The 18,207-nt window shown below is 34.8% G+C and overlaps 2 protein-coding genes across 3 annotated transcripts; one reads left to right on the top strand and one right to left on the bottom strand.

The window, feature by feature from the left end:
- The first annotated feature begins 1,198 nt into the window (after positions 1 to 1,198).
- Positions 1,199 to 9,686, top strand: LOC140785458 (vacuolar protein sorting-associated protein 9A-like). Of its 2 annotated transcripts, XR_012108468.1 has the most exons (6): positions 1,199 to 1,453; positions 3,764 to 3,911; positions 4,597 to 4,767; positions 6,320 to 6,499; positions 7,544 to 8,631; positions 9,356 to 9,686. XR_012108468.1 is itself a non-coding variant. In XM_073133279.1 (5 exons), exons 1-5 carry the CDS (start codon positions 1,317 to 1,319, stop codon positions 8,378 to 8,380), a joined length of 1,473 nt encoding a protein of 490 aa, XP_072989380.1. In that variant the 5' UTR covers positions 1,199 to 1,316; the 3' UTR covers positions 8,381 to 8,750. The 2 variants fall into 2 exon arrangements, 1 of the variants encoding a protein (XP_072989380.1); XM_073133279.1 differs by lacking the exon at positions 9,356 to 9,686 and having other exon boundaries at positions 7,544 to 8,750.
- A 1,719-nt stretch (positions 9,687 to 11,405) lies between these two features.
- LOC140786148 (uncharacterized) lies at positions 11,406 to 16,544 on the bottom strand. The gene is made up of 5 exons (XM_073134380.1): positions 16,219 to 16,544; positions 15,966 to 16,108; positions 13,562 to 13,780; positions 12,209 to 12,428; positions 11,406 to 11,881 (listed from the first exon to the last, which is right to left on the bottom strand). Exons 2-5 carry the CDS (start codon positions 16,076 to 16,078, stop codon positions 11,615 to 11,617), a joined length of 819 nt encoding a protein of 272 aa, XP_072990481.1. The 5' UTR covers positions 16,079 to 16,108; positions 16,219 to 16,544; the 3' UTR covers positions 11,406 to 11,614.
- Positions 16,545 to 18,207: the final 1,663 nt, after the last annotated feature.

The raw sequence follows: 18,207 nt of genomic DNA on the forward strand, positions 1-18,207 counted from the left end.
TTTTCTCAGAAAATTTAAAAAAAAAACTGAAATTTATAGGCAATATGTCAGTAAATGTAAACACTAGATTAGAGATTCACATGAAACTATAAATTTATATAAAAACAAATTCGTAGCAATTTTTGTTTATAATATCTTAAACTAAATGATATATGAATGTTAATTTATAAATTTATTTTTAATCTATATTTATATCGAGGTACGAATACAAATTCGAATATTAAAACAAATAGAAAAATCCAACCCATATTCGACATATAAAACCAGGTTAAAATTAATCCGACTCAATTTCATCCATAATAATATGGGATAAAAATCAAACAGTAATCAAACTAACTTTGCTTAATGAAATCTATATTGATATCTTAGTGGCAAAACACTCGATTTCACCACACACACACACACACACAAAAAAAAAAGAGTTTGATTTCAACTATATAATTTACATCTTGTTTGGAATTCTCAAATTGGGGAATCTAATTGATTGGAATTCTACTTTTGTTAATCTGTTGTTTGGAATCATCAAATAATAAGATTTTAATTAATTTTAGTGATTGGGATGGATTTCAGTATATGCAGTAAAATGTAATAATTTGAGTTCAGCTTTGGGTGGAATTCTTTTGGCATTTAAATTAGCTATTCCAAATCTCAAAATTAACATTCCTTTAGTAACATTTTCATTGAAGTGCATGAATAAAATATGAAAAAAGAAACATAATTAAATAAATTTCTTCCTCGTTTCAACCTGCATAATTCATCTCCAAATGAAATCATTTATTAAATCTTGAGTTCCATTTAGAATTGGTTCCAAAGATATCTCTATTGCTTAATTGGGACGCTCAATTTATCATCATCTCTTAAACAAAATGCTAAGCTGTCATTATTCACTTCTATGTGACATAAAAAAAAATAGATTTAGGAGATATTTTATATCAAATGAAGTGATTTTTCAACAGTAAAATAGTAATTAGATTTTGTTGGTAAATGTAAAATAGATAGATGGATGAGAGATGAGATATGGATTTACTACACTGGTTTTGTGTTTACTAAACTAGTTTAAAAAAAATTCTTATTTCAATCCAAACGCCATCCAAATGTTTAGATTCGCTTGAAGGATGAATTGGATTGATGGCTAGGGCTGGCATAATTTATAGGAATCTCTTTCTTTCCTTTTTTTTTTCCCCTAGTTGAACCTTCTAATACCTGTATAATTATGTAACTATAAAGTAGAGGTTAAATTTTATTACTGAGAAAAAAAATAATAAAATTCAAAGGAACAGGTCAAATTCAACTTCGTATCCTTCTATCATCGATCGATGGAGAGCAGCGGAGGCGGTGGCGGCGGCGGTGGCGAAGACGGTTTTGGCTCATCCACCGCCTTGCTGACGTGGCACGACTTCTTGGAGCGGATGCGGCAGCCCTCCGCCGCCGATTTCGTCAAATCGATCAAGAGGTCTCCCGCCGATCTTTTTATGATAAAAACGCAATCTTTGTTATTGTTGGAATTTTCTGATTAAGTTTTTGGGTTCTCAAGGTGTGTGTCTTGGATCTCTTTTTGAGATTCTATTCCTAGTTGTATGAAAGCTTGTTTCTTGATTTGAACAGAGATTAAACAGATATGTGGGCATTCCTTTAGAGTTTCAATAGATTGATATTATCTCACACTGCATGTCAGTATGTTGAAATTGGATAGGTTGCACTTCTAAAACTTGTTTCTAGAGTGCAAATTGGATAGGCTTCAGCTCTACTTCTACGGAGCTGAAGCTTTATATGTTTTTTGAAAGATAACATTCATTTCAATCAACCGATTACAACTTGATACAAAAGATGAAGAGGTAAAATAGGATAAGAGCCCTAGAAGTAAGCCCCACGGTTGGCTATAGTACAAACTGAATAACAATTAACGTAGGTATTAAAACAAGTACTCAAGCATAGTAAGAACAGTGGAGATAGAGCAATGCTCTAATAGCAAGCCTCTCGCTTGGCCATTTACCGGGTGTCAATTTTACTTTTAGAACATACCACATAACCATCTAGAACAAGTTAAAAAAAGAAAATCTTGCAATATCTGGTCTTTCAAGTCAGCTTGTAGAACTATTAACAAGACATCACCAAGAGATTACAGTTTGGAAGACTATCACGTGCTAACACACACGCACACACATAGTGTACGCTACATTTATGTGCAAATTTTTGGCAGAAGTTCTTCCTACATGGAGAAAACAGAAAAGAAATTAATTCAAAACCAAAAGAGAGAACCCATAGAGAAAGGGAGGTTTCGTTCACTCATTCGACCTGCCCACAATGGTCTACATTGGATGGTATTTGAATAGCCTAAATCCTTATTCCAACTAATGAACATCATGATTGTTTTTAACATGGATGGTCGTGCCAACCGGCACGTGGCGTGCCGGCAGCCTACTAGCACGTGGCACGAGGGATACTGCGCAGTATCTCTCCTAATAGCTTCGCCGCTCGCCATCGATCTCATTGTTGAGCTATCCGTCGCCGATCACTGCTCGCTTTCGCTATCTCTCAAGCTTTATCGGGTGTCCTATCCTGAGAGAGAGGAGGGTTTAAAACTTAAGTTGCGGGTCCGGCAATCGGCGACGACGAAGGCGAAGGTGAGTATCATTTTAAAAAGTCCCAGCAGTGGTCCATCATTGGGACTTTTTAAAATGAAGCATAAATAAGGAAAATACATCTTTAAGTATTTTGGCATTGGATACGAAATGCACAACAAGATTTAGGATATCAGGGAATATCCTAATAGGTTGATATAATAGTTGCACCCTTTCAATGTCATGAAAAGCACCCCCGGTACACGAGCAGTCATCCGGCATGTGGTATGAAGGAGCATATGCGATCTAGCAATAAAAGTATGTAACTTATATATAATTTACTTATCTAATGTATTGAGTATTTTGGCATAAATAAGCTAATAGTAAGCAAAACTGTAAAAGTTGCAAAAAAATATATGGAGAATCATCCTCATAATACCATCTCATAAGGATGCCACTTTCTATCATAAAATTACTCAATAAGTATTTCCAAGTATGACAAGTTGCACCAACAAAATTAATCTATAAAAGTTATTATGAAGCGCTATAGAATCTCAATGTTATCACATATAAATTTAAAATGTATATTAGAGCACATATGTATGCGAAAGATTCTCAATTGTTGGTGGTCAATATGTGGGTGCGTATGCCTGTGTTCAGTTCAGAACTACATATGAGGATTTGATAATGTATATGCGGGAGGGTTGATCAATTGATCCATTGGCATCATTTGTGTGGTTGCTTTTTAAAGCAATGAACTGTTCATCTTCCATACTTCATAGTTCCATTCTCTTCCATATTGAAGTTCCAATGGTATCTAATCACATCTCTAAAAGATTTCATCCATATCCAAGTATCTTGTCCAGAACTATTAATTATCCCAAGATTTTTTTTTCTATTTGTAAGGATATTAACCCGTTAACTTTTCAGTTATGCATATCTTAATATGTTTGAGTCTATAAATAATTCATGGCAAGTTATTTACCATGTCAGTTGCACAAGTGGCATTCCTTCTAGGGTATCCTATATACCATACTCTCGAGCGAGGCTGATTAAATCAAGCATATTGGGTTCTCATCCATTTTGGATTATATTCTGCTCGGAAGTATTCTTCTATTCTTGTATAGGGTGTCTTTTTGTTTTTTCTGTTCGCACATTTATTGCATATTTTTCACAAAAATTGTGTTACTTTGATATTACAGCTTCATCGTTTCCTTCTCAAATAAAGATCCTGATCCAGAAAATGACAGTGCTGCTGTACAAGAGTTCCTTGCCAACATGGAAGCAAAATTTAGGGTCCATACACTTTGGGCTGGTAGTTCAGAAGAAGAGCTAGACAGTGCTGGTGAGGTAAGTTTTCTCATCTTTGTTGCTGTTCACAAGTTTCTCATACTGAAAATTCAGACAGAACTACTTATGGAGTGATGAGTATAGTAAATGCTGCCAAATACAGGGAGATGAATTATCAATTAACCTGCCAAACAATATGGTAGCAAGCATAACTTTTAATTCAGACTAAAATGGAAATGGAACCTCCATAAAATTTGGTCTCGGTGGTCATAAAAGCAAGGATGCTATTCTAGTGGAACATCCTGTGCTGACCCTGTCTTGGTACATGCCTCTAGGTGTGCCACGCTAAATGTTGGTACAAAGTACTTGTGTACCTCCTAGTTAGCAAATCCTGTTTCCCCAAATCTTTGACAAAAAATGATCAAAAATAAAGAAAAGGTTAGTAAGGCATAAAAAAAGACTGCGTTAAAGCTTTTTTTTACAGTGTATTAGTGCATTCCATTTGTCTATCCAAGTTGGAGACCAGAATTGGGATATCGGAATTAGATGAACTCCTACATGGTAGATTAACTTGATTGATAATTCCATTGTCTTCGATTTATCAAAAATTTTCAATTTATTTTTGGCTTTCAAAAATTTAGGAACATATTACAAGTGCCCCTGGTTTTGTGTTGTCTTGTTTTCTTCATACTTATGTACTTTCCAGAACTTCTGCCATAACGCAAAACCCTGCTTTTGCTTGCAGGGCCTTGAGAAATATGTCATGACAAAACTTTTTAATCGGGTATTTGCATCAGTTCCTGAAGATGTGAACAGTGATGAACAACTTTTTGAGAAGATGGCTTTGTTACAACAATTTATACGACCTGAAAATTTGGATGTAAAGCCAGCATTTCACAATGAAACATCATTCTTGGTAAGTGAATCAGGGCAGATAATAATATTTATCTTGTTAATGGAGCACAAGTCTAGGCCCCTATCGACATTATTAACTCGTCTTATCATTAAAATATGGCTCTTATATTATTCAATTAATTTATTCCTTTCTCTCTTAAGGGGGAAGTCAAATACTTGCTAATTAGTACATCAAGTTACTTTGGTATCAAATTTATGGTGATTTAGAGTGGGTAGTAATTACGAGTGTGAATCAGCCGAACACAAGCGAGATGAATGCTCCCCATGTTTGGCTTGAAAGTAAGGTTATTGAGTTCAAGCTTAATTTTGGCTTGCCTCACTCCTAGTGAAATTGAGATATGTTAAGCTCGTCACAGCAGAACTTGGAATGTTTGATTGCTCATCTGTTCAGACTTGGCTGCTAGTGAGCTCAAGTGCTCAACTCACTAGTAATAGGCCTATATGATAGAAAATACTAATAAATCTTAACCATCGTACTTACAAATTAATAGTGCTGTTGCTTAAATATCTAGACAGACTGTGCTGCTAAATACTAGTGAGCAGTGAGCATGCTATTATCAAGATATAATGCCTGAGATTAATTTTAGTTTAGTAGTACAGAACTGTTCAAAAGAAAATGTTATTACATATTCATATAAACAAGTATTAAATTTGTAATAATTTTAAGAATATATATTTAAAATAATATGTAATTAGTTGAGCTATATCTAGCGAAACACAAGCAAGCTATGTCCTGCTTTTGTCGGGCTTGTTGATACCGTGTGCTCAGAATGTTGGCCCATATTTTGCGGATATAAATGAATGGTTCGATATTTCGATGTAAAGCATTATTTCAAGCAAATGAGCTTCTTTCAAACAATGAGTTCCATTAACAGTCTTAGTGACATCGCAGAGAACATAAAATCATTTTATGGCCTGTACAGAATTCTGAAAAAATGATATTGTGGAAAAGTTCAGTGGCTGTTTCTTTCCACAATTCATTGACCACGATACATCATCATCATTAAGTGTGCTTTTTTAATGCATTTTTATCAGCTATTATAGCATTTATGATGATGTTAACCTTAATAATGCTGTCATGGTGATGATGATTTTGTTTATTGAGCCCTCACTGTTACACAGATATGACAATAGCTGAAAAGTTGAAACTGTTATATATATTTAATTAAATTTTATAATACTACTAGCAGTCTAGCACAACTACTGGTACCTGTACTTTCAGTCTTACGATTTGGTAGTTGCTATTATTGAGGCTTAAGTATGTGCACTAGCTCACGTTTTGACTTCTTTCTTGTTAGTCCATATAGCTTATAGAAATAGCATTCTAGATCTTATCTAACTACTTTTTCAATTTGTATATATTATAAATATATAGATGTAAAAGAATAGCATTCTAGATCTTATCTAACTACTTTTTCAATTTGTATATATTATAAATATATAGATGTAAAAGTATATCTAGCTGCATTACATGATTTTAATTTTCTAATGGAGTTGATTGGCAGACTCATATGTTCTGAAAGCCTGATATATTTGACTTCTATGTTTTACAGCTTGCACAAAAGGAACTGCAGAAGATCAATATGTATAAGGCTCCTAGGGATAAACTCGTTTGTATCCTCAATTGCTGTAAAGCCATTAATAATTTGTTGCTAAATGCTTCTATCGCATCGGATGAGAACCCTCCAGGAGCAGATGAATTTCTTCCTGTCCTCATTTATGTGACTATTAAGGTAGGGCCAGTTTTTTATGCAAATACAACTTTCAATAGGTTATCACATTTACATACCTTTTGGCTCACTTTTATTTTGCTATGCAAAAGCTGGCTAGTCTTTCTTTAATTTATTATATTATGAAGTTGCATTTTTTACATTTCAGATAAATCATTAAACATCATGACCATTACATATTCATATTTATGGATAAGTATATGACTATGTCAATTCAATTATCTTTTTCTTTTACTTCAGCATGCTACAGTTGCTATAGTTTATAAATTGACAGTCATCATTTATAGTATGAAAGCTGCTATAGGATGATAAGAGATCAAGGTTTAAGATCTTGATTTCGGTGCACAATATGCAGTTATGTGAATTAGATATGTTTATTCAGTCCAGGTTTGGACAATGAAAGATGATACAAGTATGCAAAACACCAATAGAAAGAACAGATCAGCTACTCGTCAGGTTGAATGAATGAAGAAAGGGACATCAAATTGTCATCACTTCAAACCATGTCTGGTAGGCAGCAAAAAATATCAACAGACTAACCAGTACAGTTAATGGTTGTGGGTACCATGTCTAAGAAAAATAAAAAATGTCCTGAAATTACTTGGGATGGTTTTCCTCTTAATCATATGTATCTATTGAGGGCACAGCAGCAATTTACTTTATCTAGTGAACTTTGCTTATTATTTTCGTGAATAATTACATTGCACGTTTTCCAACAATGACCTACCCGAATTTTTTGAAGGTCATCTAATTGGCTATTTGTTTGTTTGCATAGAAGTTTCTGTAAGAACTGTATTAATGGTTTGCAGAATGATGTTCTTATACACTTAGAGTTGGATTTTGCTATGCAAAACGATAAGCACTTGGTTTTTATTTATGCATAAATTTCATACTATCATGGTATTTGATTTCTCTGAAAATACAGTTGTTAACTCAGTTTTAAGAACTGGAATACATTTTAGTTTACTACTTTATTGTCATCTTATAATGTATTAGTGTATTTATGGTGTAAGAGAGGGTACTCAACTATCATTGTTGTTTATGCAGGCCAACCCTCCACAATTGCATTCAAACCTGTTATACATACAGCGATACAGACGTCAATCACGATTAGTCTCTCAAGCGGCATATTTCTTTACTAATATCCTCTCTGCAGAATCTTTCATCTGGAATATTGATGCAGAATCACTTTCAATAGATGAAGTTGAGTTCCAAAAGAAGATGGATTCTGCTAGAGAACATTTGTTGGGACTGTCAACCAACTCAGAAAGTCAGAGAAATCAATCTAATCTTGATGAAAGAGAATACAGAGTAGAAACTCTAACAGCTAACAGGGAGTCAGACAGCAACTTGTCTCTAAGGGAGAAGCATGCTTCAAACCAGGAAATTGAAGTAAGCAGGTTTTTAGATGGAAAAAGTAAAGCAATTTCAAGGGCGCAATCAATCTCAGATATTGAGAAGAAAGGATGTGCTGATCTTATGAAGGATGATGATCTGAGCAGATATTTTCAGGAGCACCCATTTCTATATGCTCGTGCTGGAGATTTAACAGTTGATGATGTAGATAACCTCCTCAATTGTTACAAACAGCTCGTTCTTAGATATGTATCTCTTTCCAAAGGAATGGGCATCAATAGAGAATCTCTTGATGCCCATATCATGCAAAAGACATCCAAAGTTGAGACAAGTCAGACAACAAATGTGTCTGAAAATGTAGAGGATACATGGATGAGCAGCGAAAAATCTGAAGGAATTAATATAGCCGGTGATATTTCCAATGAGAATCTTCTTTCAGGAATAGTTGAGACAGAGTCCATGAGAAATAGTGGTGATTTAGTTGATGACCCAAGGGAAGATAAGGATGAGGTATCCCATCAGCAATAATTACCTGTGTGATGTGTGACAAGTTCATTCTGCTTGAGATATACTTGGAACATATTATTTTATCTGCTCAAGATAACTGTCTTAGAAGAAAAAATATTTTATCAAAAGGAGCATCGTGTTGGTGCTAAATCCCAGAGATTGAAAGGAAATGGGTGAAGAACAAAATCCTTCTTATGAAGAATATAAGCCTACCTTCAGGCTACATGGTGCTCTGCTTCTTGGTAACTTCTTTTTGCTACTTCTACATGAAGGTATGCTGGTCTGTAATCTATCAAATTATATCCTAGTTTTGTTGGAAGCTGATTAGCATATTGTAGTGACTTTAACCATCTGAAACTTATCCACTAGTGTTGATATTCGTGTTCATTCATCTGTGATGGTTCTAAGATTAATCAATAATTGACATCTCTTTGGCTGACTTAGAGCACAATAACGTTTACTGTATAAGGCTGCATAAGGAAAGCTAATACTAGTGTAGGCTACATTTTGATAGAAAGTAGGAACGAAAAGTGACAATTTTATAGAAGTCTACTTTATAACGTAACGTAGCTTGGGAGGCGGTCACAGTAGTCCACTTAAAACTATCTTTCCTAATTTTGGTTCATTTCACTTTCTTCTTTAAAGAGAGAGTTACACTTCTCAGCCGTTTATATATTGCATGTTATTGTCATGATTATTCATTTTCATCGTATACTTCTAATTTTTACCAACATTAACAAGTCATGACCACTTTCGCTATAGGCAATTTCTCTAGAAATTTTTACTATGATCTTCCCTCTACTTTTTATTACTCATACATAGCCTTTATGAAATCTTGTACCATTTGAAGCAAAAGACAAACTAGAACTCTTGACAAATTCAAATAATGAATTCAGTGAACACAGCTTTATTCCTTCAGTATATTGGTGTCCTTTTTGACTGTTTTCTTCTATATCTATGTCTGATCTTGTATCTATATTCTGATGGTTCTCCAAGGTACCTTAGGGGGACCAAATGTTCCCATAAGCAAGCATCTCTAAAATGCTGTGTGAAAGAGAGAAGGTCCCATAATCTGGGTGAACTTTTATGGTCCCCTTTGATGCTTTCCTATGTGTACATTATCCTGGACTACTTTTGATTGCAATTCTGGGGCTTATCTACAAATTTCCTGTTGGACTTGCATGTGAATTAGGTTGAAAGGGCAGCAAGTAATCCGGAAGGATCTTTATATCATCTTAATCATGAGGAACTTTGAGAGTGAAGCTATCATTGTACATAACAAAAATTTTGGCAGAAAGATCTATCATCTATTAGCACGTTGTAGGCATTACTTTTGTAGCTCCTGTGAGGCATGGACGTGCTAACCCTATACTTGAGAGCATCATTTTTTATGGTTGATAACCTAAGGGTATGTTTACTCGTGAAATAAGAATAAGTTTTTCTGAAATAAACCTTCTTATACTGGTATATCAACTAAATAACAACTTAACTTTTTCAAGTATTCCAATTCATTATTCTCTCTCTTCTTATTCTCTACAACTTTTTAAACTAATTTAATAATAATTTAAAATTACTATTTTGCCCATAGATTAGATAACACTTGATTACTGATATTATTTTACATCCAATCAAGGGCATTTTCGTTATTTGATTTAAAATGACACTTATTCTCAATACAAATTCATTATTATTTATTACTTTAATATTAATTTTATATCAAATCAAATATAATTATTATTCTTTACACTAGTATTTAACTAAATAATAGAATAATTTATACTATTGTTAGCTATCTTTTTTGGTATTAAAAATTAAAACATATATTCTAGAATTACCTTTATTCCACAATCGAATATATTTGTAGTTAATTTGGTAGATATAAATTCTATTTTAGCTTCTTCTTAATTTCTGTTAGTAAGTCCTCAATTTTGCAGCAGCCTCTGATGCCAATAAAAAAGGATCTAATTTTCTATTTCACATCTGATCCATTAGAAGTCAAATCAGCTATGCATTCGGACATAATTTAGTTTTATTTTAAAATCAATTTAGTGAGCAGTGAACTGGTTTAGTATCCAAACAAAAATTAAAGTAAACTGGGTATTTTTAAACCTACTTAAACCCATTCTTCTCTCTTCTTCAGAAGTGGGAAGCTTATACGTGCCTGCTAGCAATCTCATTAACCATACCAATAGGTACTTTTTGATCTCACAACAGGCTTGATTGACTTCCAGGTTCAACCTCTTCCCCTTGCAGTAATTCCATCATCTCTTTGCATTGTGGAATGTTTTCACTAGTTAGAAATCAAAGAGCCCAGCTCTCCACCTTTACGCATGCACTCAAACCGTAATCCCCACCTTCCTGCCTCACTAACACCTCTCCCACTAAACCCTAGCTTGCAATCTCCTCTGATAGTTGTAGGTTGCTCCCCTGCCCAAGAAACTGCCTTAGAGACAAAAGAAACCCTAATGCTTCTTCTATCTGCTCTCCTGGGAAGAGGAAGGCCATGTACTAAAATGTTGCTCTCACTCGGCTCTCACTAGTAAAATGCCTCAATAGCTATATCAATGACTCAATAGCTATATCAAAGGTGTAACAAGATCAGATATGAAGATCCAGGCATGGAACTGTCCTTGATAGTCCAAAAACCCAGGCATAGAACTATCGAGCGTGTGGAGGCCCTTGATAGTTAACAACCAGCACTTTAAGATCTAAGTCCATCTTAATCAATTTTGGATTAGTTATTCTATTGGATAACCAAAATTTTCTTTTCAGAGATAATAGACTTTATGACTTTCTAGTTAAAACCGTTAAACCCATCTAGAAAAATGCTTCAGCCCCTTAAAATTTATATCCTTCTTAAGGTAGATTGAAACTTTTTCTTAATCGGTATTTGCCATCTAGATAGCATTAGAAAATAATGGGTTTGGAACTCACTAAGCCTAACATTCAACCAAGAAAAAAATTAACACTTGTTAGAATGCAAAGGTACTCTCTTAGTACAAATCAACACCATAAACTAATAGCAAAAGAAAATCTCTCTTGAAGATGATTCTAATTAAGCGATTGTATATTGATATATTGCAAGTGCATCACAAAATAAAGTTTATGTCTAGCAGTGATCAAATGCTCAAAGTAGAAGGCTGCCAATTTGTGAATGTTCTCGTAATTTGCCAGTTTAGCAGGTGCGAGCAATGAAGATAAACTACAGAACACTCCACTCCATGAAAACAAATGCTTACAAGATAATGTTATCCATTACTTTAGACCAAATGCGAATGACAACTTGGGCCTAGACTTATTCTTACCCAAGAGCTTCATCTGGTTAGCCTTTTCCTCTTCCTCTTCCATCCTCTTTCTTCGCATAGCTTCTTCTTTTTGTCTTTGGATCCGCTCCAGTTCTTGATACCGCTCCAACTCTTTCTGCTGTTGTTCTAAAGCTTCTCTCCTCTGAGACTCCTCCACTCTCCTTTGGTTCTCTTCAAGCATCTTGTCCAGTTCCTCCCTCTCTCTTCTTTCTTGTTCCTGCAAGCCCATGCAACCCAACGTTTGTTTAGCAAAAAGACAAGCTTACCTAAGTGGTTAGTCACATCTGATCTTAGTATATAAATAACCAAGTTGCCATTCCTTTCCATCACAAGAAAATAGACTAAGAATGCCGTTATAAAATGTCCATCATAAGAAGTAACTGCAGAAAGTATCATAAATTGGCCTCATTGAAACTAATCAGGAACCTGCATATAGTGGAAACATACATTGCATACTCACCAAAATTTCATGTAAATAGAAACAGATAAAAAAAAACAAAAGCTGATAACAAAAAAGTTGAAGAAAAGACCAACAAGAACCTACCGCTTTCTGCCTCGCTTCAATCAGAGCTGCTTCTTTTTCTTTCTCAAGCTGCGCTGAAACCTCATCAAGTAGCTTCTTTCGCCCTTCATCAATTCGGTGCTGTATTTCTAATTTGACCTCCTCAGAATTCAAACTCTCTTCAACTTTTTTCCTTATAGCTTCCTCTATTCTCCTAGCAGTTTCCTCCTCTAACAGTTTTAATTCAGCCTCCTTTTGACGCCTATCATGAAAGCAAAAAGTCAAAGAAAGAACTGCTCTTTACAAAAACACTGAATATAGCAGCATTGATACACATCTTGAAGGCCAGACAGACTGCCATATCTAAATTAGCAAGCATGATAAGCTTCATTTATTAGGACCAACTATGTTCTTCTCATCCATCATTATACTCAAATATAAGCTCATGCTTGTTAGGCATACCTCTCTAAAGATTCCAGATCCAAAAAATGAGATTTCAAACTGGTCAACAGTAGATAAAGGAGTCACCAATTGCATCATCAAATATAACAAGTGGAACTATAGCAGTAGCTTCCTTCAGAAAAGCCTGTGGAGAAGAATGTCAAGTAACCTGTGCCAGGTTTAGAACTAATCATTTAAACACTTCAATTCTTCAATTAAAGTATATTGCTCGCATATTTTATATCTATTTAATGAAAGCATAAAAAGTGTGACGCAGATTTCGCTGATTCAGGCAGAATAGTATGACGTACAACCTAGTTGCTCAGCACATGTAACAGAACAAAAGATAAAATTGCTGCAACACTGATGAACTTAATTTCCACTTATTAAAGGCAGCCAAAACTAGAGTCTAAACTGCCTCAACAACACAAACGAACTTCAACTTTCAAGAGTGACACAACAAAACCTGCAATGTAAGAGGAATGGAGTACTTCTAGACAAAGTACGTAACAAGAACACATAAGAACCGGGCAACAAAATGAGAATAGTAATACAGCCAAAACCAACAAACCTAGATCCACAGCTAACTGTCAAGAAGGAAGGTGTCAAGACCAATGTCTTCAATACAATGGGCAATAAGAGTTGACACAAGAAATCTAGAGAGTATTCACATGATCTCCAACATATGAATTGCTTCATTAATAAAATTAATTGCAGATATGGATGTTAGGTTTTCACCAAATCAGAGATTTCTGCACACAGATAACCCTGTAAAGATAACCATACACAGCTTGGCAAAGCACAGATAACAATGTCAAAGAAAGGGAAGAATGTGACATACTTGTACTGTACATTGTATAGAGAGAGAAAGGTTGCCCAAAGAAAATGAATATTAAACAGTTTCCAAAAAGAATGTAAAGCTATGACTAGAGAATAGAGTGGATATTTTTCTACCTTTTCTTCTCCTCTTCTTCCTTTCTTTGTTTCTCAATAGCATTTTTATGCTCTATTGACCCGAGACTAGGGCTTCGAGAATTAGGTACAGGAGAATTTGTGTTGCTCCTGCTTCTCTGTCTTTTGTATCGTCTTGGTGAAGGTGACCGACTTTTACGCCTTCTGGGAGTTGGAGAGCGGCTCTTACGCCGTCTCAATGACGGAGAACGACTTTTTCTCCTAAGGTAGAAAAGATAAAGTGTAAGGATGAAGTACAAAATACATATTAATATGATATTAGAAGTCTTATATCATTTAGCAAGCAAAGAAACAAAATGGACTGCCAAATAACATGTACAGTTACCTCAGGCACTGTTAAGAGTAATCTTTGTATGCTCCATCTTTTGTAACCAAAGAAACTCTTGTAAGTCCAAAATCAAGCAACCAAAAGATAACCATGTGGCACTCATCATCTGCTTCTAGTGATCATTTTGTCGGGAAAGCATTTCATGCAAAAAGGAATTATTTCTATTTCAATGTTTAAAAATATTTTAATGTCACCTTCCCAGGTTCTTGTGTTCTCTGATCCAAGAATATGATTTGACCACCCAAAGATGGAAAATTGCCCATATCAAATGCCTAGTATTGGTATAATGGCTAAAGTATGGTGACAAAGATGATTACTATGAAAAAGTGAACAACTATCAGACATGATGTGATACTAGAGAAACTTCAACATCGACAACATACAAAATTGTCATGAAACTACATGGCAACATTTTATTTAAAACCAGTATCATGATAAATGATACCTATGTGTACATTATATGCTTTTATTATATTATTATGGATGCTTGATGAGTGATAATTGATAAGACACTGGGCAATCTTATAATTAGCAAATGAAGGTTACCATGTTCCAATGATTACATACCTGTAACTGGAAACAAGTTACAATTTACAGCAACCTAGATCCTCATGTAGACCCATCCATCCCCATAAATGAAATAGTAACACAAAAAACAGGAAACAGTGTTTCACATTTCATCTGATAAAAAAATGTTAACATACAACTATCTTCCAGGAAGATTGCTTTGAAGAACACCTCATGAATATCTATCTTTTCATGTTAAACCATCATGATGCCTCTGGTGTATTATCACTAGACATTAACGAAGATGACAAGATGAGGATAGTAATAAGATGATAATGAGTTGATGACAATGACAAGAGCTACTATGATTGATGATGATATTACTATGATCAATAGTAAATTGCAAAAATTAAAAATCAATTCTAGTATATAATTGTTATTTTCTTTGATCTTTATCATCGCATGCCTCTATACCAACAATAGAAGCATATTTTACTAAAATTTTTATATAGTAGTACCTCTTAGTGATCCTAAATACATATACCAATCAACAATAACTTCTGTAAAATTTCATGTCAAACAAGACCCTACGACAGCAATCATCCTTAGAATTGCTTGGGCTCTCTCCAAGAGCTAAAAGATTTTTGTCTGAGATTTGCTGCAGTCCACAAACATATGAATAGCACTGCCAATCATAAGTATCTAAAGAAAGGTTCTAAAGATGCCTTGAGAGTTACAAGCAAATCATTTAAGTTTAAGAAATACGGAAACTACTCAGCAGATGTGGAAGTGCTATGGGAAAGAAAAAGAAAAGGATTTTTTTTTTAAAAAGAAAAAACCTTAACTAAAAAAGAAAATAAAAAAACAACCTTAACTCCTAAAGTCAACATGCGGGAGTGCTAGAAAAAATCCTAAACCCTAAAGCCTGAACAAAACCAAATTCCAAACCTTTCTGTGAGACATTTAGAAGTAATACAATATAGACTCCAGTCTATCAAGACTCAGATTCAGAACTGTCACAGGATAGGAAGCATGTAATGTAGCTATCCCTGAAATTGATAAAATGTAAATTAGGAAACCAAAAGTTAGTTCCCTAAATCAATGCAACACCACAAAGAGCTCTATTGCTTCGTCATTAAAAATTCTGGGAATTCAAAGGAAATCAAGTAGTCAAGCATTCTTATTTCCCAGACAAAAGCAACTAAGATATTCATAACAAAAAGATCATGCAACCGATCCAGCTAAATCTAGCAAATGCCCTTGTATATGACTAAAACAATATGTACTACAACAACATCATACCATTCAACATAACCAGTAGGTCAGTACTACATGTGGATTTATTTCCCCAAAAGATTACACATAACTTTCTTCCATTAAACTCTCCATGCGTTACAAATTGATATCCTCCCATCAAGAAGCTAACAAAATCTACAATCTTTCGGATCATTTCATCGAGGATATTAGAAACTGTCAAGCAAAGAAATTTTACAAAAGAGGGAAAAAAAGCGGGGAAGAAAATAAATGGCTTGCGATAACAAGCGAGATCACCTATAAGAGTAAGGAGAGCGGCTTCGATCCCTTCTGCTTCTCCTGCTGCTGTGTCGCGGAGAAGGAGAGCGCCATCTCCTTCGCGAGGGAGATCGAGACAAGTCTCGAGGCATGAATCGAACACTCTCCGATCGAAGTACGATCTTTTAGCAAACGAAAAACAAAAGGTTAGAACTATCCAATAAAATCACACAGTTAAACCCAAAAATAAAATAAAAAATAATTAATCGTGCAAGTCAGCCGCGATTATTACCGCGATCTAGCAAGAGATTCGTGCAGAGAGTTTGATCACTCGCAAAGACGTGAAGAGGACCTGGTTGAACGAGGAGAAAACCCTAGTAAGAGAGGTGAGACAAAAGGGAGAATCTGTGGATGAGGAAGGCGACGGTGGGAACCGGGGTAGGGGAAACGATTTATATAGACGGGGTAGCGCATTGAGTTCGGGTTGGAAGTAGGCTGTAACCGGTCCGAATTTTTACTGAATCCGCTCTGAATCCAACAAATTTGGATATCAATCTCAATTTTTGTATCCAGTAGTTTTGGATTTGCTTTTGAGCTTAGAAACTCCCCAGATTCAGTAACGAAACCTTTTTTTTAATTATTTTTATAATTAATTAAATTTATTTTAAAAAAAATTAAAACTAACTAATCGAGTTCAAAATTTAGTCTCAAACTGAACAATGCATGTAGGATTCCATAGAATTCAAATTTCGATCCAACTATCTATTATCCGGATTTTATTTTCTTAATTCCTTTTCAATTATCTTGCTTGTTTAATAAAGTTGTAGGTGAGTCATGGGTGATGGCCCCCTCTCTTTGGGGAAAAAAATATAAAAAGCTAAAAGACAATAGCTTTCACAGCAAAGATATTGACAACAAAAAAGCCTATGATATTCTCAACATTTTCTGGCATAATCCTTCATCCTCAACCATGGCCGGTTCTGATACTTATATTTTGACAGTGTCTGTATCTCTTTGATTATTACCTTTTGAGTTTTTTTTTTTCCTATGGATTCTCAAATGATATACTCAGCAATTGTTATCTTGAATCAGCTTAGCTTGCTCTTCCTAAAATTATTCTTGTAGACACTTCTTTCCTTCTTAGAAAGTTCAAGTCAATGTCCAAATAAATTTGTTGTGAGTAAATTGTTTGGCTGTTGATGCCAATATCAACGGTGCGACAGTTAAGGGTAATGATTCAGCGACATAATAACTTAGAGTTTATATTCGATAACTATGTCCATTGACTAAAATATTATTGAGGCTTAAGTTTTTTGAATCAAGAAAGGGTTAGCCATTTGTATAGTCTATATTTAGCATTTGGGTTTTTGAATGATTAAAAAAAAAGCAAGATAGATAGATTCTTGTATTAATTAACCTCTATGATTACACAAACTTGCTCAGGAAAGAAACCCTAACATTATGTAACATAGACATCCACTTAACACATTACAAAATAAAAGGATATACTTTGGCCTAGAACAAGGTTCGTGCTATTCACTACACATACCATGGGAAGACAATCACTAAAAAACCAATAATATCTGAAAGTATTAATTGCCTCTAAATAGTTCGATTTGATACCAACTTGTGCTCTTAAGTTTGATGTCATCTAATTCCGTTTGCAAAGGTGACTCACTCAGTCACTCTTAGCTGGCTCTCAAACTGTGTGCACTAACTCTCCTTATGCATTTCGAACAATTGCACCTACTCCTCCATGGTGGGTTCCCTTCACATAAGGCCCATCTACATTTACTTTGATTTACTAAGTATCTAGTGTCTCGCCTTCCACTAGCTTTTAATTTCAACTTTCCTTTGTCCTCCTCCACGTAGTTTTGTCATTGTGCTATGGTCAGCCATACTATTGTTTTGAGTGAATCAACTGCCTCTCCAAACATAACTTTATTCATTTGCTTCCAAATAGACCACAACATAGTAGCTATCATTGCCTTAATCTCCTCATCCTAGTTCGAGTTATGGTTCCAGTTGATTAGGATCCAATTGTTCTTAAGGTTGTCTTGCAAGCTTCCATGTGTAATCTCGAGCTCCTTCCACATAGCAGACATTAATGCTACGGCAATGTAGATAGCCTTCCGTTGGTAACTTATTCTAAAACAACTTCCAACTGAAGGTGATGACTCTCGGTGTTGTCGGCAGACTGCAAAGTTTGCTCCACCCCTTCCATATTTCTGCCTTCGAGTGCTGAAGGAAGGTATACATGTTTTTGGTTGTTGGCTCACCT

The sequence above is a fragment of the Typha latifolia genome, chromosome 4, assembly GCF_019914945.1.
Source record: "Typha latifolia isolate L0001 chromosome 4, TyphaL0001v2, whole genome shotgun sequence".
Classification (NCBI taxonomy): Eukaryota; Viridiplantae; Streptophyta; class Magnoliopsida; order Poales; family Typhaceae; genus Typha; species Typha latifolia.